The 27114-nt window shown below is 46.6% G+C and overlaps 1 protein-coding gene across 2 annotated transcripts in view; it reads right to left on the reverse strand.

The window, feature by feature from the left end:
* The window catches only part of LOC146193788 (uncharacterized), a 69581-nt gene that overhangs the window by 30543 nt on the left and 11924 nt on the right, over positions 1-27114 (reverse strand). For both annotated transcript variants that reach the window (XM_084602822.1, XM_084602823.1), the window contains exons 3-4: positions 10503-11081; positions 3989-4392 (exon numbers count right to left, since the gene is read on the reverse strand). In XM_084602822.1, coding sequence (XP_084458948.1) covers positions 3989-4392; positions 10503-11081 — 983 coding nt within the window. The remainder of the gene's footprint in view (positions 1-3988; positions 4393-10502; positions 11082-27114) is intronic.

Raw genomic sequence — 27114 nt, forward strand, 5'->3', positions numbered from 1 at the left:
AATGTTTGAAGCTGTATACAGGGGTGGAAGCAGGCTTGAGCATTTTGGAGCAGCTTTGGGAGCAGTAATAAAGCCATTTTGGAGCAGCTTTGGAGCAGTTGAATGTTGTTTTGGAGCAGGTTTGTAAGGTTAAACGTCTCTGATAATTTCAGTTTTCTCTTTCTGAAATACAAAACCTCCAATCTGATTCCTTTTTATGCAAGTTCAATGCCTTTCCAACTTTGCACTCATCTCTGACAAGACAAACGGCCAACAACTTGGAACAGAACAGCAGCAAAAGGGACGCTTGTCATAACTCAACACCTAGTGTGACCTAAAGCATTTCCCCATTTTGACCAACAACTTGGAACAGAACCGCAGCAAAAGGAACGCTTGTCATAACTGAACACCTGGTGTGACCTAAAGCATTTCCCTATTTTGACTTCACAGATTAAAATGTTGAGTCTACCTCATTGATGAGCTCGAGCAGCACCACTAATTTGGAGCTCAGAATGATGGGCACGACATTTCCGCTCTCTATCTTGTGCATATCTTTTATGATTCTACGTCTCTGCTGATAAATTCCTGGACACTGGTCAGTAGTGCTTTCAAGAAATATAGATGGCACTGAAAGGCAACCTTTTCATCCTTCAGCATTTTTACTTCACTGACTCCTGCCAATAGTTCTATCATTCTTTGCTTGAGCAATGCTGGGGCTCATTTATAACATCTTGGCGATATGCCCAGTATGGCTTTCCAACACTCTTGCAAGGCTTCCTAGTGATTGACACATTTGGCATACCAACCCATAACGCTTCAAGTATGATTGTCTGCGATAGGCCTGACAAGCTTGTCACTGACAAAGAAGTTTGATGGTGAAGTGCCTGCTTGTTCTCACAGCAGAGCCATAAGAATAACTCATGCAGCTTTTGCAGTCTGACAAGTTTCCTAACGACTCACAGTAGTTTGCGCTATCTACTTCCTCTTGCTGCTTTCCCTTACAAAAACTTCATTTGTGCTCAGTGCAAGATGCGTGATATCTTTGCCCCCTGACACTGTTCCCTGTGTTTTTCTAACCTTGATGGCAAAGCATGAAGGGCAGTTTTGGAGCAATATTGCATTTTTGAGCAGGATGGAGCAGGGAAAGCAGTTTGGCGCAAAATTGAGCAAATGGAGCAGCACTTCCACTCCTGTGTATATGAGCTATTGTTCAAAAACGTTTTTCTCAGCTCGTGCACAACAGTAATGCGTGCTATTGTTCCGAAAAGGCAGCATTGCCGCGATGCGTGCCAAGTGCCAACACAATTAGCGTGAATGTCAAGTTAAGTCCCATAAATAATGCATCGATTATAATTATACACCTCTAATAAGCTTGGTCCAACACAACTGCATGGTGAATATTCTCCAGCGCCCGAAGGCTAGCTAATCGTCGTTATTGTGCAAGCGCGGCTGCGAAGAAACCACAGCCCCACAGTCCCCAAGGAAACGGCTGCGCGGCGGCGTGTGAGTCGGCAGAGAATGGCCGCGCCTGAAAATGGCTAAAAATCTGGTCTACATGGTCCCCCTTGATGTGTTTTTTGGCACAACGTGCTTTTTTTCTTGTTCCCGATTGATGCCCATGGAAGTAATGCATTTTACGTCCAACAGATGTAGTGCATTTCCTTACAGCTAATATGATTGCATTTCCATATGAGTTTGGAAAATATGATCAGGAAATCGTTGAAAATCTCAAGTGGTTTCCAATTTTGATCCAAAAGGCAACAAGAATGTCTTAGCGGGTGGCAATAGCAACAGCAATAATGGTAAGGCTCATGCCCGACAATCAATGTTTCACATCCACGCACTTCACTTGCTATAAGCCAATTAAACTCGTCGCATTGCAATGCTGAAGCTTCCTGCACTATTCCCATTACATTCTGGACAGACCCCGTATACTGTATTTACTCGCATAATGATCGCACTCGCGTAATGCTCACACCACTAACATTGGGCGTCAAAAATCTGAATTTTTTTTTTTCCTCGCATAATCGCACCACCAATATTACCACAGCGAGAGTCGTCTGCTAGTAGTAACAAGCGCCATCTTTGGAGCGCTACTGAACCTAGCTGGCCTCGTGTGCACGCGCTACCAGGCGGCGACAGCGTGCTCGGGTAATCTTCATCATCGGTTATGTTCATCTCTTTTTATTTTTTTTTTACCTCCATGATGCTCGTAGCTGTCACCATTTTGCGAGGTGTCCGCATCTCGTTGTAATTGTTCCTTCGTTCCGTCAGTGTTACTTGCTTTGTTCCACAGTCTACCGTGTTCTTGGTGCCGCATCGCGGTAGGGTGGTACGCAAGTTATACAGCTGCTTTTAGGCTGAAAGCTTTCGAGTAAGGGCTACAGCATAGCAACTGCGCTGCCAGCAGGCACTTTGGCGTCAACGAGTTCTGCGTAGTGCGCTACTGGAGACGACGATTGTGGTGTCGATACGGACTCAGATCAAGTCTCTGATCAAAAATAGAACTGTATGGTCTCCTGTGAGCATTATACCACAGAACGCGGGGAGTGATGATGAGGCAGCGTGCGGTAAATAAAGTGCTTTAGCAATTTGTGCTTTTGGCGACCTTGGTTATATTTACATAGCTGACCTAAGAATCCCGATTCGCACCTATTTAAAAATTGCTTTTAGTGCTCCAAAACTTGCTCGAAAATTTTCCCTGCATAATTATCGCACCCTCCAACTTAGCATCAATTTTCCGAGACAAAAAGTGCGAGCATTATGCGAGTAAATACGGTAAAACACTGCGATGCATACGACTGCCTACAACCTGCAAAAAATCACGAGATTGTACTTAACTTTGCTAAAGAGCTGAATGGCGAAACCCTGTCCGCCTCCTTCTCTTCTACCTCTAATTTGAATGTCTATGTACTTGTTATAATTTCGCTTCTTTCTTTCTTTCTTTTTTTTTCTTTGGCTTCGTCGTAGGCAACATCGGCATCACAGGATTCTTCTCCTTGATGTTCGAGAACGAAAGCCTAATTACACAAAAGGAACGTCAGAACCTATTGTGTCGTCTCACAGAATCTCGCGAACTGAGATTTTCACCATGAGCCTGGAAAGGTGTTCGCCTTAAAAAAAGAGTAAGGTGCATTAAAAGGCTAGGCTCGCATGTTCTGTAATGATGTGCTGCCGGCTGGCACAATGACACGTTACTATGGCTGGCCTGGTTAGCATCGAAACCACCCTTGCAATGTGCTTTGTAACTAGCCTCTGCTCAGTGTAAAAAGCCTAACTATCTCACAAGTGCATAATGAGCACAATAATTTTTATCAGAATTGAGGAACTACTGATCTTTTGCAACACCATCGGCAGCAAGGCAACAAAGCAAGCCAGGTGAGAGTACCAGTAGCCTTTGGGCAGCCAGATACCCTGCCTAAAACATGTACTCTTCCGGCTATCACTACTTGCTTCAATATGCAGTGCATTAAAATATTCAAGCAGTTGTACACATTCATCATACTGTGGCTGTTCGATACAAGGAATAATTCGTCACATCCTTACTAGATATATCCAGAAATGCCAGTACTTCAAAGATGTAGATTTCCAGCTATCACTATTTGTTTCAATATTCAAAGCATTCAAATATTCACACAGCTGTAGACATTCATCATACTGAATATACCAACATTTGCACAACCTTCATATAGGTACTTATGCATGAAACCTACCACGGGACATTTCAAGTATTCAATGTAGATAATGATTTGTGATATCCTAGCTTGAACAAGCTAGTTCACCTCACTTAAAGATGAGCACAAAGGGAACAAGCGTAAGTAGGCAAAGTGCTACTATTCAATAACGAAGCACGCACATTACCAATCAGTGCGCAATGGATCTCATATCCAAGATATATCGTATTGCACTTCGCCAAATTGATGACTCCTAGACAGCACAGGAGATTGCTAGAGAATCCACGCCACGCAGTACCTTTGCACCAAAGGCAAAAAAGGGACGAAAAACTCACTTTGCAAGGCTGGAGTTAGGGCTGGCGTGGATCTCGAGCACTTCGACAACGGTGGCCGACCGGCTGTTGGAGTGCACCCGCACAGAGATGTTAGTGTACTTGGACTGCTCCAGCGGGTTCCACGCTGAAAAGGAGGAGCTGTTACGGTAGAGCAGGTTTTCTTCGCCAGCCTCGATGACCTCAAAGCGCTGCAGCAGGGACCGCCCCTCAATGCGCCAGATGGGCGGCCGCGGGCGGTGCACGTCCGCCACAGCAATGATGTAGTCGCCCGTCTGCAGCTCAGTCGAACCACTTGCCGAGCCGTCCTCCTTCTTCTTAACCACCACGGGCATGGGCGTCCGCCACGCGTTGGCATTGGCCACGGGCCGGCGCGTGTAGTCCCGTTTGACCGTGGTGGGACCAGTCTGCACACCGCATTGCCGGTACTGCTAGTCACACACAAACACACCGTCAGCAACCCATCCAACCAACCTCACCACTGGTGTGATTAAAACCCAACTCAAAATCGTACAGGCAGACCATGCAGTGACCAGCTCCACAAAACATAACTGCCAGCAAGAGCAAACGGAAACTGCAAATAAAAATTCAAGGAGAAATCTCTGTGACAAAGCCATGCCTCAAAAACTGCAGACATTCCTTTACTCCTAACACTGTCAGAAAAAAAAAAAATCTTGGTGGCTTGCACGCACTTCAAAATCCACTGGAATTGCAATGTGCAAGCGTCAAGGCAGCACTTCTCTTAAACGTGACCCAAAACATTCCAGATAACCTGTTAAAATATTCAGAATGTTGGAGAACTCTGTGCATGCAATGATGATTCCTGACAAAGAGACTAGACATACTGCTTGGATGTGTACCGATCTGATTAGTGCGACAAAACAGAAGGTGATAAGACTGTGCAAGCAGCAACAAATACATCAGACGAAGGAACAAGGTTAGCAAAGGAGACTGTATGCACAAAACTGTGTTGGAAGTTCTTCCGACATCCCTTTTACTACCAGTTACCTTTTCATTTTAAGTATGCATGTTGGTGCATTTTAAGTATGCACCAACATGATGCCAAAGAATGTGACACTGACACAACTTTCTCAGCGATCTCCAGACAGCAGATCATCATATGCTTTGTGATAGTCATATTAGCATACAATCCCACCATTACATTCCAGGGTGCTGCAATTTCCCGGCTGCTGCATTGTTGTCGCCTGGTCCTGCTAAAGCTCCCATAAAAGTCAATGCAACTTCCACTGTTGCTTTATACAAGCTCATGCAATGCAAACTCAGCAGTTATACGCACTACACCATTCCTGCATCACAAGACTGGAATGCCACATCACGCCTTGGTTTACCCTTGGCCAGCATTTTGACAGCCCATGTTTGGAGTGTGGTAATGTGGTGACGGCATGTCTCCAAGTAGCACTCTCCACACACCATGGGCGCTCGACTGCTATCAACCTCACTAACTTATACACTGTGCTACAACTGTAGGTGAAATTCCGCTGCTGCTGAGACACGAGCGCGAATGAACCAAGCCGCAACAATGAAATGCGACAGACAGCACACAGGCAGCACCCAAAGTGTCAAACAGGAAAATGTTTGGGCGTGTTGGTTGGTTCATCGTCACACAGAAAGCAAAGTGCAAAAAAACTACAAAGGACGAGGTGAGGACAGAACAGGCGCTACTATCAACAAACGTTTATTGCGATTCCGGAGCATATATATACACTTCAGTATCACAATGGGTAAGTAGGGAAGAGAAACTACGACATACTACAGTACAGCCCCTTTATATTAAAGTCACTGGGACCAGCAAAAATATTTATTATATCAGGGTCTTTACTATATCAGTGGTCGGTGATGACATGGTCCTGAAGATGCTGTCTGGTAGTTAAATAGGCACTTACGGAATACGTCTTCTTGCTTAATGAAAAAAAAAAGCTGAAATACCTTCCATCTCGCTTTTATCATCTTTTTGGTTTTTTCATAATAAAATTTCTTTACATCTTATGGACAATGTGATTATGAATGCAACCAAGTTCGATTCCATGTGACAACCAAAACCTTGCATGAACAATGTGCCCCTTTTTGCTGTTTCTGTCCTTTAAAAGGCAATAAATGATAAATGCGATGGCACTCAAGACCGCACTCGCTGCACCTCCACTTTCTGCCTCCGCTGCCTCATGCTGTGCTGCCCATTGCAGTAAATGTTCACCCATTTCTTCCCCTTCCCCATTTCTTGCCGCACTTTTACTCTTCTTTACTTTCTGAATGGACCACGCAGCCTCCTTGCTATGTTTGTAGACAGCTTTACTTTTTTTTTTTTCCTACGTGCTGCGCGCTTTCCCTCATTGCTCCAAGACTTCTGTAAAGTAGGCTTCTCCTGACTGCTGATAAGCCTAGTGGTGAAGTTACCCAAACAAACACTGCGTTATTTTTTTGTTTTCAAATACAAAAAAACTTTGCCTCGCGATTCTAGGTAATGCGCGGGTAATCGTGGGAGTCATCGCCGCAGCCAGGAAAACTTTACTATAAACAATTTTTTAGTTTTCTATGGAAGATGAACTGAGACTTCAGTTCGAGTTTACTATATCAGAGTTTTTACTATATTCGAGTTTACTATAGTGGTATACTACTGTATTCACGTGCCACCTATGCTAAGAGATCCAACCCTGAGACACCGTGCTATCCTTTGTTCGACCAAATGATTGCTTTGTACCGCCACCGCACCGGCCTGACTAGGGAGATTGTGAAAGCGTCGCTGATAGCACGGCCAGGGGATGAATATGTAAGCAAACCATCTGTGGCTCCATCAAAAACTGAGCTGGATTTCGTAGCATAGGTGGTACGTGAATATGTCATAGTTTCCCTTCCCTTCTTTTCCATTGTGATACTGAAGTGTATACATATGCCCTGGAACATAAACATATGTTGATAGTAGCGCCTGTCCTGTCCTCACCTCGCTCTTTGTCATTTTTTTTTTTTTTTTGCACTTTGCTTTCTGTGTGGGGGCTCGAAGTTTCTTTTCTCTTATTTCATGTGACTCAAAAGATAGTTAAAAGATTTGAACAGATGAGGATTTGACAAAGTTACCATCAGCTCTGCGAAAACAGTGAGGTACTGCATGCGTGCCACAACTTTGCCCGTTCAACACACGCTTCCTTTCTTTGCTACGTCCGTTCCACCGACGGCAACTCCAGCAGCCAGAGTGCCATAGCAAGTATAGTTGAATGGATGGAAATAACTGGGCAAAGATACAACCTCCAGAGTGGTCCTCTACTAGTCCAAGAGTCCATAGGCTTGGACTTCACAAAGAGCCCAGTCCACCAACAGCCAATCCTGGCTAACAGGCAGAGCAGTCCATAAAACAGCCTCCCAAGAAGAATGAAAGGTATGTGGGATAGGCGAAAGTGCCTGTGGACAAGGGCAGTCCCACAGGCAGTCGAAAAGCACAGAATTGGACATGCTACAACGAGGGGGGGAACTGGGGTGAATGCAGGAGAGGAGATAGGGTGAAGTGAAGCAGCCCGCCATTCTGTTGCAAAGTGGCACTGCCTAAGTCCAACAAGATGGCAGCATCATGCGGATGTGCTTGTAGAATGTGATGATTTGATGGTATGTCGAAAGGGCTTATGTGGCCTCTTACACGGAGTTGGGTGTCCAATCGTCGACCGCCCAAGAGGAGAGTTCTTGGACCAACGCAATGAATGCACTCCTTACCGGAGACATCGAGGCATGCCCAGGCATCCATGCCAGAGCAACGGTTCCGTCAAGAGAGACAGCCGTGGCAAGAATGTAAAATATGGCCGGTGACGCCCCTCTCTTTAGGTAGTGGTTTTATGCGACCTGGGGATCTGTGCAAATTTCAGTGATATCCTAGTCAACAAAGTGGGCCAACACAAGTGTGATGGCGGCTTATTCGCCTCTGGAGGCGAATAAGTTTGTGTAGTGGCAGCGGCTGCCACTGTAACATCTTCACGCACTGCTACTGCTCTGAAAAATCCTACTAACTTTAGAATTCTCTTATGTCCAAACGGTTACTGTATCTGCTGTTGTAACCACTCGTTCACGCCTGCCAGCTCCTCGGGTGCAGGCTAGCGCCCACGTTACACATTAAGCACTTTTGGTATAGTATGTGATCCTGCTTGCACGAAAAGAGCCCGTCATTCAGAGCATTCTACCATCCACATACAGGGCAGAGTGCAGCCCCGAGATAGCAGTGAGGAGCTTTGCCAGTGGGATTAGGCCCATGTCAAAAAAGTAAACATTATAGGACTGCCCCTTCCAGGGTTCCCCAATTAAGCAAGGGGAAAGGCACGGAGGCGACATCCCCTAGCTGGAGTTGTGACATGCATCCCTGAGGGAAGGCCCAAACACATTGCCATATGTGGGCGCTGCCACCGGTTGTGGTTAATGTCATCTGGATATAGCCACAGCTTATTGTTTTTAATGCCTTATGAATATTCAAGGTCAAGTGGCTGTACAGCGCTGCGCGCAAATACCCAAAACGCAGCATGCTATCTACACACCAAATGCTGATTCGTTGCTGCAGAGCATGCATCACAGCTTGGGTGCACCATGTTCTTTCTCCCAGATTACAGACAAACTTTCCTATTGGCATGCTTCATACACCAACTTACTGATCATTATCGTCATCAACCAGACTGTACCCACTGCAGGGCAAAGGCCTCTCCCATATTCCTCCATTTAACATGGCCAATGAGCTGGTCCTGTGCTAGCTGCATCCACTTGACCCCTGCAAACTTATTATCTCATCCACCTACCTAACTTTCTGCCGCCCCCTGCTACGCTTTCCTTCCCTTGAAATCCAGTTTGTTACCCTAAGCAACCATCGGTTATCCTCTCTTCGCACTACGTGCCCTGCCCATGCCCATTTCTTCTTGTTGATTTCCATTAGAGTAGACTGTCAGTAACTTAAGTTATTTCTCTGGCCCACTCTGCACACTTCCTATCTCTTAGCTTTACACCTACCATTTTTCGTTTTTATAGACCTCTCCTCAACTTCAGTAGAACCCTTTTCATTACCTTCCATGTTTTAGCCCCATGGGGAGTAATGGTAAGCTGCAACTCTTTAAACTTTCCTCTTGTGCGATACCGGTAAGCTGCTAGCCATAATGTGCCAGTACCTTCCGAATGCACACTCTCCGAATCTTATCCTCCTAGTTATTTCTTTTTCGTGGTCCGTATCTGCGCTTACTACCTATCCTAAGTAGACATATTTGCCAACCAGTTGCAGCCACCTACCACTACCAAATTACTGATATACTCGATTATATCACTATCCCCTCTGTGCTTTTATTATGTATGAATGATACGATATGATCAGAAAAATGAGGGGAAAAGAACATATTATTCGGGAAAACGTACAATCCAAACAGCCCAATTTCAAAACGTTTAACAGTTCAACTAGGTAAAAAGGCATTTAGAATTGAGACCTTCACTGCATAAAATTGTAGATTAGCATATAGACTTCAAGTATAAACAAATCTTTTTTTTAGTTCTTGCAGAATTCAGTTCGTATTTGCGTTGTCCTCAGTACGGAAGAGATTTATGTCGAATTCCAATGGCAGATCCAGATCAAGTTTTTCTGCTCTGTTTGGGGCAGTTGTAATCGAATGGAAGAATGGGAGCGAGAGCTGTCTGCTTCAATGGCAGATTGGGATCAGATGTGGATCCCTGTTTGCTCCATGGAATAATGACGCTTGCTCCGCCGAAATCAGGAGGTATGGCCAGAAGCGTGTACGCTGCGTCTCAAGTTTCCGTTTCTGCTCCTTGCCACAACCGGCGCATTCTCACTTCCTCGTCGCTGCATGGCGGTCTGAGCAGCTGTGGATGACATGAAGGCTGCGCCCGTTTGCTGACCTCCAAGGAATCAGCTTTCACTGCGAAATCCTCGCAGTGAAAAATCTTATGCGGCAGGCTGCATCGAAATCGACCAAAGAGCGGAAGCCCCCCCCAGCAAGCACCGGCATCAAGCCTATCACAGTGGGCAACCATTGCAACGATGCTGCATAGACGAGCAGTGGCTATCGGCCGCAAAAGAAGCTGCTACAGCATAAGAAACAATAACTTATCTGCCGTAAGCTTTTCTTTTACGTTAACCTTACAAAGTACGTCACGTGAGCTGTATGCGTGATTCTCAACGTCGTTCCTGTACGCTTCGGCGGCAGCAAGACGACGAAACCCTGCAGCCAGCCATCACAACGTCGACATTTGAAGCATATTTTTTTTCGCATTCGGATCTCGTAAATGGTTCCGCATCTCAACCGATGCAAGAGCAGTGTTTCTAAGCATTCTTTACGTTAATTGTATTATAACGTGTGAGCTCTTGAATTACTGCAGGTAGGAAAAACTTTTGTTCCTTTCGCCTGAGATGCAATCGCGCTGCGCTCGGCATCAGCAGCTGTTTCAAACGGCACCTCTGCCGCTTCAACGACATATGTTTTGCAAAGCAAAAGAGAAAGGCACACGTGCAAGAGAAAAAAAAGTGAAGGCTAACCTCTTCACTATCACCAGGCAGCTCCACCTTCAGCTGAAGCGAATCTGGCGACGTGTTGCCACCCCCGAGGTCGATGCCCGAAGTATCCGACTTGCGTGTCCCTCCGCGCCTCCCTTTGCCCATCCCGCCTCCAGCTCCAGCTTCGCTATTCTTTGCCCCATTGGGCTTCTTGGCTCCCGCTGCCGCCGCGCTCTTCCGCGCACCGGCTTTCGTCTTGGCTGCCTTCGCCGGCTTCCCGCGACGCGTCACCTTAGCCACGGGCTCTGCGCTGTCGCCGGCCGTGGCCGTCGAATCCGCATTGGCCCCGCCGCTGCTCTTGCTCACCGCCGCGTCTGGCACCCACACTGGATCAGAATCGGAGTCGTCATGCTCCATCTCAGGCTCCGATGTGGATAGCTCCTCCGCGTCAGACTTCTTGCGCTTCCAGCCACCCCTGCGTTGTGGAGTGGCCGTTGAAGCGTCCGCTTCAGCGGTGGGCGTGGCCCGCGTGCGGGGGCCTGCCTGCCGGGTGGTGCGCGTGGCCTGTCGCGGCGTGCTGCTGCTCTCGGTCGCGCTTCCACGGGATGCCGACGACGCCACCTGCCAGGAAACCACAGGCAACATACATCACTGGCCAGTCAACACCATGCTATCAAGCACTTGCACCAAAACTGAGAAATAGGGTTTTTGGTAGCTTGTAGAACAAGGATGTTCAAAACGTCTATGCATGTACAAAATAATATCAGGAAACAGAACTGAGAATATGCAGCTGATGAAGAAAAGACTCCTGTTCTGTCATTAAATTCAGAACACTGATGTGTCTACTCTATGCCAACAGGTAACCTGCTGAAACGAAAAATAATGAATGCACGAATTTCTCAAATTTGGTGAGATGATGCAAATATGCTCAGGTATGAACAATCGAATCCCGGCCTCGGCGGCCGCTTTTCGATGGAGGCGTAAAGCAAGGCGCCCGTGTGCTGTGCGATGTCAGCGCACGTTAAAGAACCCCAGGTGGTCGAAATTTCCGGAGCCCTCCACTACGGCGTCTCTCATAGCCTGAGTTGCTTTGGGACATTAAACCCCACAAACCAACCAACCAACCAATTAGTACTCACATAATTTGGAAGCTGCGATATAGTGGCTGCAACTTTAAACAAAGCTAGCCCTATGCACACTTTGTAAGAAAGCCCTACAAATACCCTGGCGCATCACACTTTCCACCAATGCGCAAAATTCCCAACTTTGACGGGCCATAGGTCATATCAGCCTGTGACATTAATAAGGTGCGGCGACACAGACTCAAGCAGAGACTTTCATTGTGCAGGCAAAAGCTGTGATTGTACACACTGGGTTTGCAAACCTTGTTTGTTTTTTCAAGCATAATTCTCAATATTTTTACAAGTTGCCGCACAAATGGCAGTGCCTCAAGGCACAAGAAAGAAAACAGCATCAGTTTCCACAAGTTTCTTTGCAGTCGGACACAGATAAAAGTGACGGGCAGCGGCCGCGGAGCACAAGTACACCCCTCCAGGAATAGATCACCTTAGCGGCTAGCATTGCACTTTTGCACTGAAACTTGATCAGCTAGATTGCGGGACTTAACCCTCATTGTTGCTCTTTGATTGCACAACAAAGAATGCCAGAATCAATGATAGCAGCTGATTCGTGTTTTACCATACTATCCAACAATAATGAGAAGTTCAGACGCAATATTCCACATACATGCAATAATTTAAGTCAAATACAGGGCAGCTGCTGTCAGATTCCATTCACGTGCACTACAGTCCAATCATCTGTTCGTGCAGGAAAGGACACAAAAGTTGCTACCAGTTTTCTTTTTCTTTGTGAACGGGTGGTACAACCAGCCGCTGAAAGTTGCGATACGCATCAAGGCTACTCTAGCCATAAGAAGAGAATTGGTGAGTTAATGCCTGACATGCACAGAGGATCGAACAGGGATGCCACTAAAGTTCCAATGCTTGTTTGATTCATGCGGCACTTGTTTAAAGCTGTTATATGAAAATGCGCATTTGCCAAGCTCACAATCCGTGGCCGCATTCCCTATCTTATTTCAGGACATAGACCATCGAATTCGCATACCTGGACAAAAACAACTCAAAAGATTGTGGCCTACACAAGCACTGCTATAGGTCTCTCGTGCACATCATCATTTTTTTTTTTTTTTTTCAGAGGGTAGGGAACCATTTCAGATGATGCAAATCACTAACAAGATCAGACAAATTTTTCAACATTAACTGCGTGAAAACCAAATAGCGAAATGAGTAGAGGCACAAAATTTTGTTTACTGCATTTCTGCTTTAGAATTATGAGCATCATCATCATCACCCAGACTATAACCAGGGGAGGGTCCCATTTGGTTGCTGCAAATCGTGAACAAAATCAGACGAAAATTTATCAACATTAACTGCATGAAAAGCAAAGTAGTAGTTAAATGGATAGCAACACAAAATTTTGTTTACAATTACGCACATCATCTCCATCATCATCCTCAACACCCAGACTGAAAAGGATTGTTGCAGCATCGTTGATAGACCCTTTTCAGTTCTGGAACCGCGCCCCCAAATGCAGCCGTACTTAGCTCCTAGGCGCTGAGATGGCACTGTGGTCAAAGTGTACGCCACGCTGGCCACGCGCCATTACAGCAACGCTGCCGACGGTACAGTAGCTACACCCATTTATTTGGAGCTCTTCTATGCAAATACACTGTTTTTCTTTGAGAGTGTCTGTGCATTTCCAGCTGTGCTGCCCTAGTTACCCTGCAGTTCTGTGTGGACGCTGGCATTGGCCACGAGTTATTAATCAACGACCTAAATATAGCACATACTGTCGGACATAATTCTCAAGTTCAAAATGTTCAATACAATTGCTCCCAGAGGGTAGGTGGTGTCTTTCACTTATCTTTCTTAGAATGTGTTAGGACTGAGCAACCACATTAAAATAGGCTTTGCCCCAGTGCTGATGCATTTATTGCAAATTTGAAGACAGTGCGTACATGATGTTCTTGTATTCCTGTGTCCAATTTCATCTGCTTCAGTTCATGCCTTGATTTGATGTAGTTGATGCTTGTTGCATGGCGTAAACTTTATTGCATGTCAATTTTTTTTGTGCTCAGTCCTGCTTGGATTCGTGCGAATCTGCAATATTGTTCAGTTCAGTTCAGTCGTTCAGTCGTGTCCGACTCTTCGTGACCCTATTGACCATGTCACGCCACGCTTTCCGGTCTCTCACTATCTTCCTAACATCACATAACTTCATCTGCAGTGCCTCGAGGATGCCATCTAACCATCGCGTTCGCTGCCTACCCCTTCTCCGGCGACCCTCAACCTTTCCCAACATCAAATCTTTCTCCAGCGACTCCTCCCTTCTCATCAGATGACCAAAGTAGCTGAGCTTTAACTTTAGAATTTGACCCTCCAATGAGCAGTCAGGGTTTATGGTCGACAATATTGACTGATTTGATCTTCTGGCAGTCCAAGGAACTCTCAAGAGTCTTCGCCAGCACCACAATTCAAACACGTCAATTCTTCGGCGGTCAGCCTTTTTCACAGTCCAACTCTCGCATCCATACATCACAACTGGAAAGACCATAGCACGAGTTATACGGATCTTGGTTGGCAGACTAATGTCTCTGCTCTTTACTAGGCGGTCAAGGCTAACCATTGCTCTCTTTCCCAGAAGCAGGCGTCTCCTAATTTCATGGCTGCAGTCTCCTTCCGAGGTAATCTTGGAGCCCAAGAAGAGAAAATCTGTCACAGCTTCCACTTCTTGTCCCTTGATGCTCCAGGACTTGATAGGACAAGACGCCATGATCTTTGTCTTTTTAATGTTCAGTTTAAGCCCAAACTTCTCACTCTCTTCTTGTACGCGCATCAGAAGTCTCTTGAGTTCCGCTTCACTTTCTGCCATTAAAGTGGTATCATCCGCATATCTAAGGTTGTTGATACGTTTTCCAGCAATCTTCACTCCAGCTGAAGGCTCGTCCAGACCGGCCTTCCTCATGATGCACTCTGCATATTGGTTAAATAGGCAGGGCGACAGTATGCAGCCTTGCCTCACTCCTTTCTCAATCGGAAACCAATAAGTAAGACCATGCCCAGTTCTGACTGTGGCCTCTTGCCCTTCATACAGGTTCCTGAGGAGACAGATGAGGTGAATTGGAACTCCCATCTCTCGGAGAGCTTGCCACAATCTGCTGTGATTTACGCAGTCAAACGCTTTCGCATAATCAATAAAGCAGAAGTAGATGGGTTTCTGGAACTCTCTTGCTTTTTCCATGATCCAGCGAAGGTTGGCAACTTGGTCTCTAGTTCCTCTGCCCTTGCGAAACCCAGCTTGCACGTCCGGAAGCTCCCAATCCACATACTGCTGCAGCCTACCTTGGAGGATTTTCAACATCACCTTGCTAGCATGCGAAATAAGCGCGATCGTGCGGTAGTTGGAACAATCCTTGGCACTGCCTTTCTTTGGAATGGGGATGTAAACTGACCTCCTCCAATCCTGTGGCCACTGCAGGGTTGTCCAAATCTTCTGACATAATGTATGCAGAATGTTAACAGCGTCATGGTTGAGGTTTTGAAGCAACTCAGCTGGAATGCTATCAATTCCGCTAGCTTTGTTCTTAGCAAGGCTGGCTAAGGCCCATTCAACTTCACTCTTCAGGATGCCCGGCTCGAGATCAGCTATCACAACCGTCTTATGTTGGGTTTGCACATCCGGGTCCTTCTTGTACAGTTCTTCTGTGTATTCCTGCCACCTCTTCTTTATCTCTGCGGCTTCAGTGAGGTCCTGCCTCGTTTGTCCTTTATCACGCCCATCTTAGCACAGAAGCTTCCTTTGATATCTTTGATTGTCTTATACAGAGCTCTTGTGTTCCTTAATTGGCTGTTGTCCTCAACTGCTTGGCACTGTATGTTCAGGAAGGCATTCTTATCTCTCCTTGCTATTTTCTGAAAATCCGCATTGAGAACCTTGTATCTTTCTCTTTCCCCCATAACTTTTGCCATCCTCCTTTCCTCAGCTATTTGCAAAGCCTCTTCAGATAACCAGTTTGCTTTCTTGCATTTCTTTTGCTTTGGAACTACCTTAGTAGCAACTTCTTGTATTATATCATGAACATCAGACCACATCTCTTCGGGCTCTTTGTCTTCTAGATCTAATTCTTGAAATCGATTCCTCACTTCCACAGCATATTCTAATGGAACTTGATCCAGATTATACCTGAAAGGCCTTCTATTTTTCTGCGTTTTCCTCAATCGAAGCTTAATCTTGGCAACAAGAAGCTGATGATCGGTGCCACAATCGGCCCCAGTTCTTGTTTTTACTGCTTGTATAGCGCTTCTCCATCTCTGCCGGCAAATAATATAATCGATCTGATTCCTGTACAGACCGTCCGGTGATGTCCATGTGTACAGGCGCCTCTTGTGCTGTTGAAAATGAGTATTCGCTATGGTCAGGTTGTTTTCTTGACAAAACTCTACTAGCATCTGCCCAGCTTCATTTGGCTCACCAAGACCGAACTTGCCTGTAATTCCGGATATTTCTTCACTCCCTACCTTAGCATTCCAATCTCCTATGAGAAAAACGACGTCTGATGATGGGGTGCGGTCTAAAAGGCATTGTAGGTCCGCATAAAATCTCTCAACGTTAGCTTCTTCAGCAGTAGTGGTCGGTGCATAGACTTGGATAACTGTTATGTTGAAAGGGTGACCTTGGATCCGAAGTGAAATCATTCGGTCGTTTTTGGGGTCGTACCCTAGCACTGCTTTGCCCATTCTTCTGTTTACTATGAGAGCGACCCCATTCCTTCTCTTGGATTCGTGCCCACAATAAAAGACATAATGGTCGCCGGAGTTAAATTCTCCCATTCCGGTCCACTTGAGCTCGCTGATACCCAAGATATCAATGTTCAATCTGTCCATTTCTCGCTTGACGATATCCAGTTTACCTTGCGTCATAGATCTTACATTCCATGTTGCTATGTGATACATCTCCTTGCAACATCGGACTTTCCGGTCGCTTCCCGACACATCCACAACTGAGCGTCCTTTTGGCTTTAGCCCAGCCGCTTCATTCGTCCTGGAGCTACTAGGAATCGCCCTTTGTTCATCCCCAGTAACATGTGGGACGCCTTCCAACCTGGGGGGCTCATCTTCCGGCGCCATATCATTAATGGTATTGTGACTGGCCATAGGGTTTTCTTGGCAGGAAATACTGGAGTGGGTTGCCATTACCTTCTCCAGTGAATCACATTTTGTCAGAACTCTCTGCCGTGACCTGTCTATCTTGGGTGGCCCTACACAGCAGAGCTCACGACTTCATCGAGTTTCGCAAGCCCCTCCGCCACGACAAGGCAGTGATCCATGAAGTGAAGTTTGATCAATATTGTTAATAAGTCAATAATATTCAGCAGGCACCGGCATAACAGGGAGGAGAGAGTTCTCTCCACCACACAATCGCCGTTTCCCTTAGCAGGCAAATTATTGCGAGCAACACGTAGAGTGTGCAGCACACACTTCCGGAATATTGTTAAATTGTACAGACATGCAATCAATAAAGAAGCGGTCAAAACCTATCGAGCGCGATGGTCTATCAGGCATGATGCAGTTCCTAACATATTCAATCATCCATTGTACTCCTCTCTATATCATGAATGGAGAAAAAACAGAAAAAAGAACAGCAATCTGACACGCTGCGGAAGATATCGAGCAAATCAGCTCAGTGAAGTTTGATCAGCTGGTGGAAAAAGAAATTGCACTTGATGGTTACATAGAGAATGGCAGATCTCGAAAATGAAAATGGGCATCAACCATAGTGCTTACTTTTTTCTTTTTTTTCAAGGCAGAATATTACTAAGAGTGCCGGGGCTCGCAAAGTCACGAGTTGCGGAATATCTGCCCGTGCAAAACTTGCGTCGACATTATGGATGTGGCAATTACTTCGTTAAAGGGGCTGAGACTCCTCATTTTTCGTTTACGCGTTCTTCGTTTCAAATGTCCCATATTGTTTCAGGGAGCACGATGCACAACGTAGGAATCGTATATGTCCGATGAATAATTAATTATTGCACGTTTATACTGAGCGATTTTGGTTTTGGTATCCGAGCGCCGGGTTAGGCCATGACGTCACAGCTAGGGAAGCTACACACCGGCTTGATCACGTGGGGACCAATAGTAGTGAAGCAATCTACTATTCATCGCCTGCTCTCGTATACACATGCTGCACCGGCGCACCAAGCCAAGCAACAGCTATGTCAGACTCAGATCCCAGATTGTCGTCTTCGGAATACGAGGATACCGGCGCCATTTTTGAGCAAGGACGGCAGTGAAAACGCAATTGAGAATTCCGAGAATCATTTTCACTTCGATCCGCTCGCCAGCGATGACGACGGCGAAGTGATGGATGCTCAACAAGTTTAAGCGCAACAAGTTCAGCGCAGAGGCAACACGAGGAGACGACACTATGTTTCTTTTTTGCAAATGGTCCATTCAGTGTGCAGCTACTGATAACAAGTTGCAGACATTGCAGTATGATATCCCTATTTCAAAAACCAGTGGGCGTACTGGGAAGCGGCATACTGGCACGCAGTGCACTGGTTGCAAAAAACGCCTCGGATAAAAAGTAAAAGCTAAAAATAAACGAAGCACCTCAACTACATTAAAAAAAGCTAAAAAATATCGAAATTAGAAAAAAAAAAACTACAGCACAAGCGCGCTTCAAACTTGGTATGTCTCACTCTGTAGCTTACTACACTAACCACTCGACCAGGACAAGAACTAGGAACCTTCGAAACATTTTTACATGTTATGTCATAATCGCATTAATAAGGTTGGAACTTCCTGTTTCGAAGCGTACAGGCCACTGCTGCCGCTCTAACAATTACAGTTTCTTGACCATTGGAGCTTGCTGCCTGCTCTCACGATTTGCAACTAATGTTCCAGATGCCTATGCGCACTATTTTGTGCACTGGAACCATTTTAACGTGCCGAGTTTGGCATCGCTGGCAAATTTACCAACACCGGCTCTTCGGTAGTGCTCTGCTACCGTGGGCGTAATTTTCGCTGAACACGAGGCTGTAGCACAAACCTTCAAAAAAGAAAGTGCGACCAAGCTTCAATACTGGCAAACACAACAGCAACGACACTATTTTGCTGGTAACTAAATCTTATTTGTATGTAAACATTTCAGGAAGCGATATGCAATGGCCGAGGGCTCGGCTAATTTATACGCAGAGCAAGAAGCCGCTCAAATGCTTGAGAAACACGCAAAATATCACGCATTACAAGCACTGTATGTTGTTTGTTTTTCTCTCATGGGTCCATCGTTCGGTAAACTACTCTCTTCCCTGTTTTATTTTTTTTGCTTTCTGTGGTTTATACTGGGCCACTGTGCAGGCTACACTTGCTAATGCGTAGGCCCTGTTCGGAGCCTGCACCGATCGCAACCAAGCTGCTAGTGATTCGCTGCTGGAAGTTGGAACACCGTCGGGCACTTTAACGCAGTGGGCGCTGGCGCACAGCTCACCATACGTCACTTTTTTGAGCTATGATGTCGATCCATCCGTGTTTCGATTCCCGAGCTCATACTGCCGCGAAACCTACAAAACTGTATTTGTTGCTTTCTTGGCAGCCGCCAGCATGCGGCCTTATCACTCTGATTCTGGCTCGCGTGTCAATTCTTTATTATTTGTTTGTTAATGCTCGATGTCGCGAGGCGCACCTTTATCAGTTTCGTTGTCGCGCAAGATGCGCCGAAATCGGTCTCGAAGATTCCAATCAGTCGCGTATGTTTCTACAATGTTCCACTGGAGGTTGTGCTAGTAACAGTTTGCGACGTTATCTTGATGGTTCTGAGAGCCTTTGAATTTAGCGTTAATGAGTGCAACGGGCATTCTTTGTTCGACGATCGACAAGCAATTTTGTTGCTATCGCCGCCGCCGAGTTGCTTAGTTCTTTTGCGAGCGCAAGTCAGCCCAATAAAGAGTAAATTTCAGTACCATCAAGCCTGTGTCTTCTTTTGGTGTCTACGGCCTTGTCACCACATGACAATACGTCACAAATTCTTGCGCTAGCGATGGGTTTTGATCAAGGGAAAGAGCATTTGAGATTCTTTGGAGCCGAATTAAAATTATTTAAAAATGTTTGCAGCGTCCGATACTTCGCTGAGAGTGTCCGTGCATACTGGAGTAACCAACAGTAGGCTTTTCATAGCTTCAGAATACAGTGTCCCAGCCCCTTTAAAAGATGTGAAGGCGATTGTTCAGGCGTTACAAACTATGCAAGACATGTTGCACTTCCGACAGTGGAGGGACTGTGTACCACAACCAGTGCAAATTACTGAATTAGAGAGAAAAGAGGTGTAAAGTGTTTGAAAATGGTGAAGGTACTCAAAAAAAAAGTGCACTATAAAAAGTATGCCTTGCGGTCCCTTATATGACCAAGAGGCTGTCTGGTTCGTGCAGCTTTAGCCCGCAGCAAAAACAGAAACAAATTAAGCTAACTGAGCTAGAGAAAAGGTGAATAAAGCGCCAAAAGCTCTAATGAAAGCGTACAAGACCCCTGTCAGATTAAGATGGCAAAGGTGGTGCATTGCTCACAGTCCTCAAATCGCCCCGCCTTGGGTTCAGACGACATCAAAGGTCAGAGGCTTCACAAGCCTCACACAAGCTGGGGTGGCGTGTCTCATAGCTAAAACAGCAATGATGGAAAGTTCATTTAATGGAACGCGATGAAATGCGAGTGACCATAGTCAACATGCAGCCCCTTCCCAAGGCAACGCACCTAGCTAGAGCACTTCCGAAAATTTAAAAACTAAGTCTCCCCCGCTGAGGGCATGACGCTGTAGCATTTCACACAAATAGATGATGCTGTTCCCTTTCTTAAAATTGTTCTCCTCATTAAACATTTTGGGCACTGATGCTAAGCATCAGCAAACACTGGCTTTCCACTGTGAGCAGTCTGACACCCGTATGCGCAGTTTTCATTTTTGCCTAATTATTTAACCCTTTGAGGGCCGAATTTTTTTTTTTTAAACTTTCCCAGATGATCAAATTACACTATTGCAGATTTTTAAAGTTCAATGAGTAAAGTCAAGGGAAAGTTTCAGAAAAATATTAGGAACCATATTTTGGTGTCAACGTTGCTCCACACTGTAAACTCAGGAACCTCAAGAAACCACAAGGAGAGCAGGAATACCTCCTGAGCTTCGATAATATACAAGCTAACAGCAGCCCCAATAAAGGTGGAAGTCGGCTTCTGTGGCCCCTGCACCAGGAGTGGCCATAGAGATAAAAATCAAGTTTTGCAAGCCTCCATTGCGACCACAAGGAGGAGGGGGAGGAGGGGGGGCAATTGAAACAATGCAAGGGCATTGCAGCAGAACGGGCCATATGCTGCAGCTAGGTATCAGTTCTGTTTATCCCCTGCACTGAAGCGCCCATAAAGATAGAAATCAAGTTTCGCGCCTCTGTTGCGATCATGTGGCGAAACGAAAACCGCAATAGGGCGGCGGCATTGCCACAGCCCGGGTGACACGCTGCAGCTAGAAATCACTTCTGTTCATCTTCGCAAGAAGGCAGCGCAATAAATTTCAAGCGCTTCTTGTAATTCCTAGGAGGTGACAGCAGCTCTCAGTGAGCATGCATCGTGATTAGGGCGCGAAATTTCAAACGGAGGATGGAAACGTACTGGTATGGCAAAAACCTTGCGGGACAGAAAACCATCGCCGTACATTTACGGCAGAAACACTCAAAGGGTTAATTGATCAATTATACACTCTAAATTTTTTTAATTACTATCATCAAGCATTGGCTTTTCATTCTGACCATTTTGACACTTTGAGCCACGTTTTTACAATTTTCTTCCTTTTTTGATTTCTTTAATTTATCAATCAATTACAGTGATTTCAATAACTGATCGCTGCCTATCAAAAAGCAATCAGTCGTTAATCATTAGAACCACAAATTACCATGGTACGATTTTTTTTTTTTACGCAGCCTACGATTATTTTTAACGCATGGCAACGACTACAACCACTATGCCGACGGCTTTACAACTGAAGGAGCTGTATAAGCTGCCGCTTAAAATCTAGTGCGAGTGACAAGAATAAATCACCCTTAAGTGTGGCAGCACGAGGCAGTGCATGTCATTAGTTGCACATGAACGTACATGTATATGTGCGCAAGCATTAAAACCAAATGCCAAAATTAACGTGCATGAAAGTGACTGTTTGACCCAAAGCGAATTGTTATCGCACATGCCCACCTTTTTCTCAGCAGCAATCGTCCTTAATGTCACAGGACAGAAGTCAGTAAACTAACAAACCCCAGATATTAAGCCGCGTTCAGACTACGTGCGCAACGCACGTATCATTTGTAAGGATCGTAAGCGTAAGCGCAAAAAACGTAATATGTCTGTTCAGACTGCTGTCGCGTTGAGCGTAAGATGCGTAACGTCTGCACCCAGCGTGGGCGTAAATGTCGGAGGACCCGCGACTTTTACGACTAGCACAGACACATATGTTACGCGCGACCAATGCGCACAGCCGTTTCGGTTTTCCCTTTCCGGTCACGGGGCTTCCGGTCCTCCCAGATTTCGCGTGCAAACCACTAGTAGGCGACATCATACTCTGCTGCAGTGTCTCGGCTCGCCGGTGTTATTGGTGTTGTGTCGGTGATTGTGTCTGTCCGCAGATTGATCACGTGCAGTGCGGAATCTTCGCTGTGGAATTATCAGCCTCTCGTAACAAAAGTTCGACAGAGACCGGCTCTCTACTACGAGTAGCTAAAATCGCACAGAGAGAAGTGCAAAACGATGCCTGGCTACAAATTGCCAGTGCACTGAGTCAAAGTAGTAAGTGGTTTATCAATCTGTTTTTTCATGTGCGAACAAGCTCTCAACAAACGTTTCCTCTAGTTTAGAAAAGTGAGGTTATGGAGGCGGGGGATGCCCGCTTCATCCTCACGCATTCTCGCATCCCATCGGCTCCATTGACAAGTGAGGAAACAGTTGGCCTGCAGCGAAAGGCCGATGCGGGACGATATTGCGGTCGGGCTGCAGAACGGAGCTGGTGCGGACTCGTCGAAGTTCGAAAGAAGCTCACCGTAAAAGAGAAAAAGAAAACAGCATTTTCTGAGGGGGGACGAGGTTCCGCGGACGTTTCAGTGTCTGCCGCGCGCCCCGGCTCATTGTTTGCTGTCTACTGACACCAAACAATGAGCCAGGGCGCGCTTTTGAGTCACTGCCCTTTGAGTCACTGCCCTGGCCTGTCTCCGAGATCGCGTCGGGGCACTGGTAAAATCACCAGCAGGGATACAGGTGGACCGTACGACTGTTTTGGTGCGAGAGAGTGCGATCACGGGACACCGAGCAGGAGTGCGCTGTACATCGACAATGAGAGCGGGCGCGTAAAGAAATGTGCGAAGGTGTGGTGCGTCAGCACGGTGAGCGGACGTTTGAAAACTGTGTGCGAACGTGCGTGTGCGAAACGAAGTGTATTTGTAATCGAGTGGTTAATTGCTAATATACCCATTGTTCTTTTTCGTATTTTATTTGTGTGTCCAGTCTTTTCTTTCACATCTTATTTTGAGCTTGAAGAGCCCAGACCTCCGCTATCAGCCGCTCGCTAGCCGGCGCCATGTTGAGAGCGGTGATCGGCAGGTCGTAAAGAACGCATCTTACCGAACGGCCCAGTGTGAACAAGCGCAGTCGCAAGCTACGTAAACTGGAGTTCCAGCCGCTAAGCGCACTGCGATAAATACAATACTTATGACGGATGCACACATAGTCTGAACGCAGCTTTACTCTACAAAGCGCGAGCTATGCTTCAGCACAGTTTGGAAGCACAATGAAACGCTGCGGCTTCTGTAGCAGGCGACACTCTTTCCTGGCGCAAAGGTCGACAATGGTCTATGAACGCTACACTGCAGGGCAGAGCCCTCTCCCATATTGCTACAATTATCCCGGTCTTATGCAAGCTGCATCCACTTGGCCCCTGCGAACTCTCAATCTCATCCGCCCATCTAACTTTCTGCCACCTACTGCTACGCTTTCCTTTCCTCGGAATCCAATTTGTTACCCTTAACAACCATCGGTTATCCTCTCTTGGAGAAGTCTAAGGTAATGCTCAACAGCCTCGGGAAGGAACAGCAGTTTACAAAAGGTAGCGAAGCACTGAAAATGGTAGGCAAATAAGTATATTTAGGACAGGTAGTAACTGCAGATCCAGACCATGAAAGGGAACTAACTATTAGAATAAGACTGGGATGGAGCACAAGTACCTGCAGATATGACTAGCAGCTTACCGGTACCGACAAGAATCAGGCACCTTAAGGCAGCAGGTCTTTCATCTGGAATCCTGCTGCATACACAATCTAACCCGGTTATAGTGAGGCCACTTATAGCAAAATAGCGGTTATAACAAAGGAAGTTCAATTTTCCATTCCCATTTTTGCATTTTCAATACAATTTGGGTCCAGTTTTAACGAAGTAAATAAGCACACATCAGCAGATATGATACCAAATGAAAAATAATGTATCAATCGGGAGATTTTTACGCCTTCAGGCAAACTTTTGTGCGAAAATAAGACAAAATTTGGCTGATGGTTGCATTCACAGCATCATCTGCTCTACCGCGAAGCGAAATGTTGCTTCACTGCATCGCTTGACTTGCATTTTGGTGATGCGTCGTCCCCGTGCCGTTGAGCCGGTTGCACGGGAGGTAAAAAAGTAAAAAAGTAAGAAAATAGAAGGCAATTCTCGGTGACATCACGGAGCAGCGGTCGACTTGGCCAATCGTGGTTCTTGAATTTCTCTCTCTGGGGCTTCTCTCCTCTCGGTTCTGAGCCCGGGAGCGAGAGAGTCGGGGAAAAAGCGCCGTGGGAGTGAGAGAGGGAGAGGAAAGTGAGAGCGTCCCCTCCGCTTTCGTGGATCTTTGTAGACGCTTCTCTCGCTAATGCCATTAGCTTTCCTGCCTTGTTCCGCTTCTCACCTTTGATATCTCGTGACCTCTGACTTCGCCTGGGCAATTTTTAGACAACGGACCTACTCAGTTATCCCATCTCTCGGACCCAACCCTTCATTTTCCCGGCAATGTAGAGTCTCACGAGCCCCAGCACTTCAACGGGAAAGAGAAAAGTGTTGTCATTGAAGATGAAGTACGCCATTCTGGACGAAGTGCGGCAAAATGTGAAGAAGAGTGATACCGTACTGAAGTATGAAACTGCACAGTCCACACACACTACGATAATCAAGAACGGCAACAAGATAGACGCCGTTCTCGATGACGCCGATGGCAGCGGGGACCGAAAGAGGATCCAGTGCGCCACGTACGCCGACATAGAAGCCGCACTTTACAGGTGGTTCTTGGATGCCCAATCAAAGAACATCCCGCTCAGTGGACCCATCACGCTAGTGAAGGCTAAGGATTTCGGCTTCGCTCTCTGTCATGATGACTTCCAGCCGGGAAATGGAGCAGCAGCGGACACGGCGCCTGCTGAGGATGAAGCTGCCGCGGTTGATATCGCTGCAACAGCTGATGGTGTTGCCACGACAGCCTGCTTAGAGCAGCTATGGAAGTCTGCTAAAGAGTTGGACCTTGTGCCTCCAGGTCTGCCCCACATGGACTTCATTTCGGCAGACGACGAACTTGTTGCCACGCAGGACTTCACAATCTGCCTTTTGCGTGAGTTCTATGCGCATGCACGACGTCCCAGCGGCGACTGATGGAAACATATTGGTTGGCGTCGACGGCATTTCTCGCCACCGCCAGTGCACGGGGGCTGGCGGCACGGTGGCCGTCGCAGGCTTGGCAAAGCGATGCCAACCACATCTGCCGCGTACAGTTGCGTACAGAGGCGTGCCAGGTTGCAAGGCGCGGTGTTTTAGGTTCCCTTCGGCAAGCCGCGACCAACAACGATGTGAAGCTTGAATTGGGACTACCAAGCGTCAAGATGTGAATGGGCGACCTCAGCAACCGACTGCGTACTCTCGACTGTGCGAAAAACAATTCGTTACAGGTATGTATGCATCCAAAGGAAATGTGCATGATGAAAAGTACCTACTGGAGGCACCAAGCCTGTAACCCAACAATGATAGCCGCAATGAGGATTTGTTAGATGCGTGTTTGCTTTATGAGCGACGGGGCCTGATCGCGATGTATTTTGTCGTTTGTTTTATGTGCGAAGGGGCCGGGTAGCACAGATATCGCAGGTGGCTGTGTGCGCTAGACCGTAATATTTAGCATGTTTTATCGCGACTGCCGCCAGACTAACAAGAAAAAAAAGAAAATACTATGTTTCTTATGATGCACCGCCGTTCGCGAGCCGAGTGGTTGAGCTGGTCATGAGGCTCGCGAACGACGGTGCATCACAGCAAACGCCCTATTTTTTTCTTGTTAGTCAGGCAGTAGTCACGATAAAACATGCTAAATATTATGGTCTAGCGCACACAGCCACCTGTGATATCTGCGCTATCTGGCCCTTTCGCACATAAAGAAAACAAACTACAAAATATATCGCCATCAGGCCCCATCGCACATAAAGCAAACAAGCACTGAACAAATCCTCATTGCAGCTATCACTGGTGCGTTACAGGCTGGGTGCGAACTCCAGTAGGTACTTTTCATCATGCATATTTCCTTTAGATGTGTACATACCTGCAGCATCCGTATTTTTGCCGCTCGGAGCATATGACGCACTTGACACTCTTGCTAGTCTTCGTTCTCGCCAAAGCATTCGAATTTTGTTCCTTCGGTGTACGCAATCAGCTGCACTTTGTTAGGGAGCTTGAAAGTCGTCGTCCTCGTCCAAACGTCTGCAATGGCACGGAAACTGCCGGGCACAAATGAGTCTCCTGGAGGGTTCATGCTCGTTCACTTGCGGAGTGGAGCGCTGTGGAAGTAGAACAGCGTTGGTTCCTGACCGACATGCGCATCAGATGTGTAAGAGATGCACATGTGTCACCATGCAGTCGTTGATTCCGCAGAAATCGCTGCGGAGGCAGAAAGGTTGTGGATCCTTTTACAACAGAATGAACATTCTCTGTGCATCGAGAACCTTTTCACCACTGCGACCACGTCCGTTCTACAGCTCTGAATCATCCATTGCCAGAAAAATGCCGCGCGTTTTCTGCAAGTGTGCATTCCGACTGGGACAATGCTCTGTTCAGGGGGTGTGGATAAGTGCCTCTCTGCCGAGCTTCGTAGATGAAATCCTATAGCTGCACGCTTGTAGATGACGCGATGAGGAAGCGACGCCCATTGCACCATGCCGGCGCCGCGGTGACCGCATTGTGCTCGGTAACTCAAGACGCCCCACGCACATGCGCCGCTCGTAAGTCACAGGAGACGATTTTATCTAGCTCTGCAGCATCAACAAACCCTTGGCTGCATTGCCCTTTGAAATCTCCCTTTCTCTCTCTCTGCCTCCACACTCTCCTTTCGTCTTTTTTTTTTTTTTTACAATAAATTTAAGTGTCGTGAATCTGCATGCTGAGAGCGTCTCATTCTGTCACGTCGAACACAGCCCGAGCCCATGGCCAGCGCTACTCGCTCTTACAATACGAGGATCGTACATGCATGCGTTATGAGTGGACTGTGAAAACGCTGAAACATTCCC

Source organism: Amblyomma maculatum, chromosome 4 (assembly GCF_055883805.1).
Source record: "Amblyomma maculatum isolate TAMU_Amacu chromosome 4, ASM5588380v1, whole genome shotgun sequence".
NCBI lineage: Eukaryota > Metazoa > Arthropoda > Arachnida > Ixodida > Ixodidae > Amblyomma > Amblyomma maculatum.